At 37.1% G+C, this 720-nt stretch overlaps 1 protein-coding gene across 1 annotated transcript in view; it reads left to right on the top strand.

Moving 5' to 3' along the window:
- The window catches only part of LOC119585171 (FGFR1 oncogene partner 2 homolog), a gene marked incomplete in the record, with an annotated part of 60,262 nt that overhangs the window by 57,564 nt on the left and 1,978 nt on the right, over positions 1-720 (top strand). Inside the window, 1 exon segment of the mRNA XM_037933807.1 lies at positions 1-720. Within this exon segment, the coding sequence (XP_037789735.1) occupies positions 1-87 (87 nt within the window).

Raw genomic sequence — 720 nt, 5'->3', positions numbered from 1 at the left:
ACCCCTACGCAAGCAGACTCCTCAAACTTAAATACCACCCAAATTGAGCAGAAATCAGCGGAAACAGAAGGGACTTCAGCATCGTGATAAAGCCCCAAGGCCTCATTAGATCATAGTCTTGCCTTCCTTCCTCTGTTCTCAAAGTTCAGAAGAGAAAATAAAAAGGAAATGGATAAGAAGTGTTGTGGTTCTGTATTTGGTGTATATTCGGGAGGGATAACAGAGTTACTGGTGAGAAGAGTTGAGTCCGGTAAGCAGAATAACTACTTACATGATGATTAATGGGTTATTAAAGAACCCGGTTTGGCTGGTGGCCCCCAAATGACAGCCATATTCGCTTGTGCTGATCCAAGTTGTCGGGTGGATTTGTGTGGCGTGTTGATGCAAGTGATTTAATTTAGTGACAGTCTGACAAAAATGCAAGGTGAGACAGATGATAATTTAAAGGTATGCATTTTTTTCTATTGCCTGTGAAAAGTGGCTCATAAAGTATGTAAATTAAAAAGGGGAATTGATTTTGGGTTTTGTAAGAAAAAATGAAAATAAAGGATAGTTCTTACAAGGATAGATCCCCAGACAAAAGTTAATTACAAAACTGGTTATTATTATTGAGTGTATTATAGCAAAAGGCTATGCATTACAACATTAAATAGGAAAATGAAAAAGATTATTGTAGTGGGATCAAACAGATTTTCTTACATGATTAATAGTTACCTGTGA

This window comes from Penaeus monodon, chromosome 19 (genome assembly GCF_015228065.2).
Source record: "Penaeus monodon isolate SGIC_2016 chromosome 19, NSTDA_Pmon_1, whole genome shotgun sequence".
In the NCBI taxonomy this organism is placed as follows: Eukaryota; Metazoa; Arthropoda; class Malacostraca; order Decapoda; family Penaeidae; genus Penaeus; species Penaeus monodon.
The sequence above is the reverse complement of the archived record's forward strand: the minus strand, read 5'-3'. Positions and strand labels throughout refer to the sequence as shown.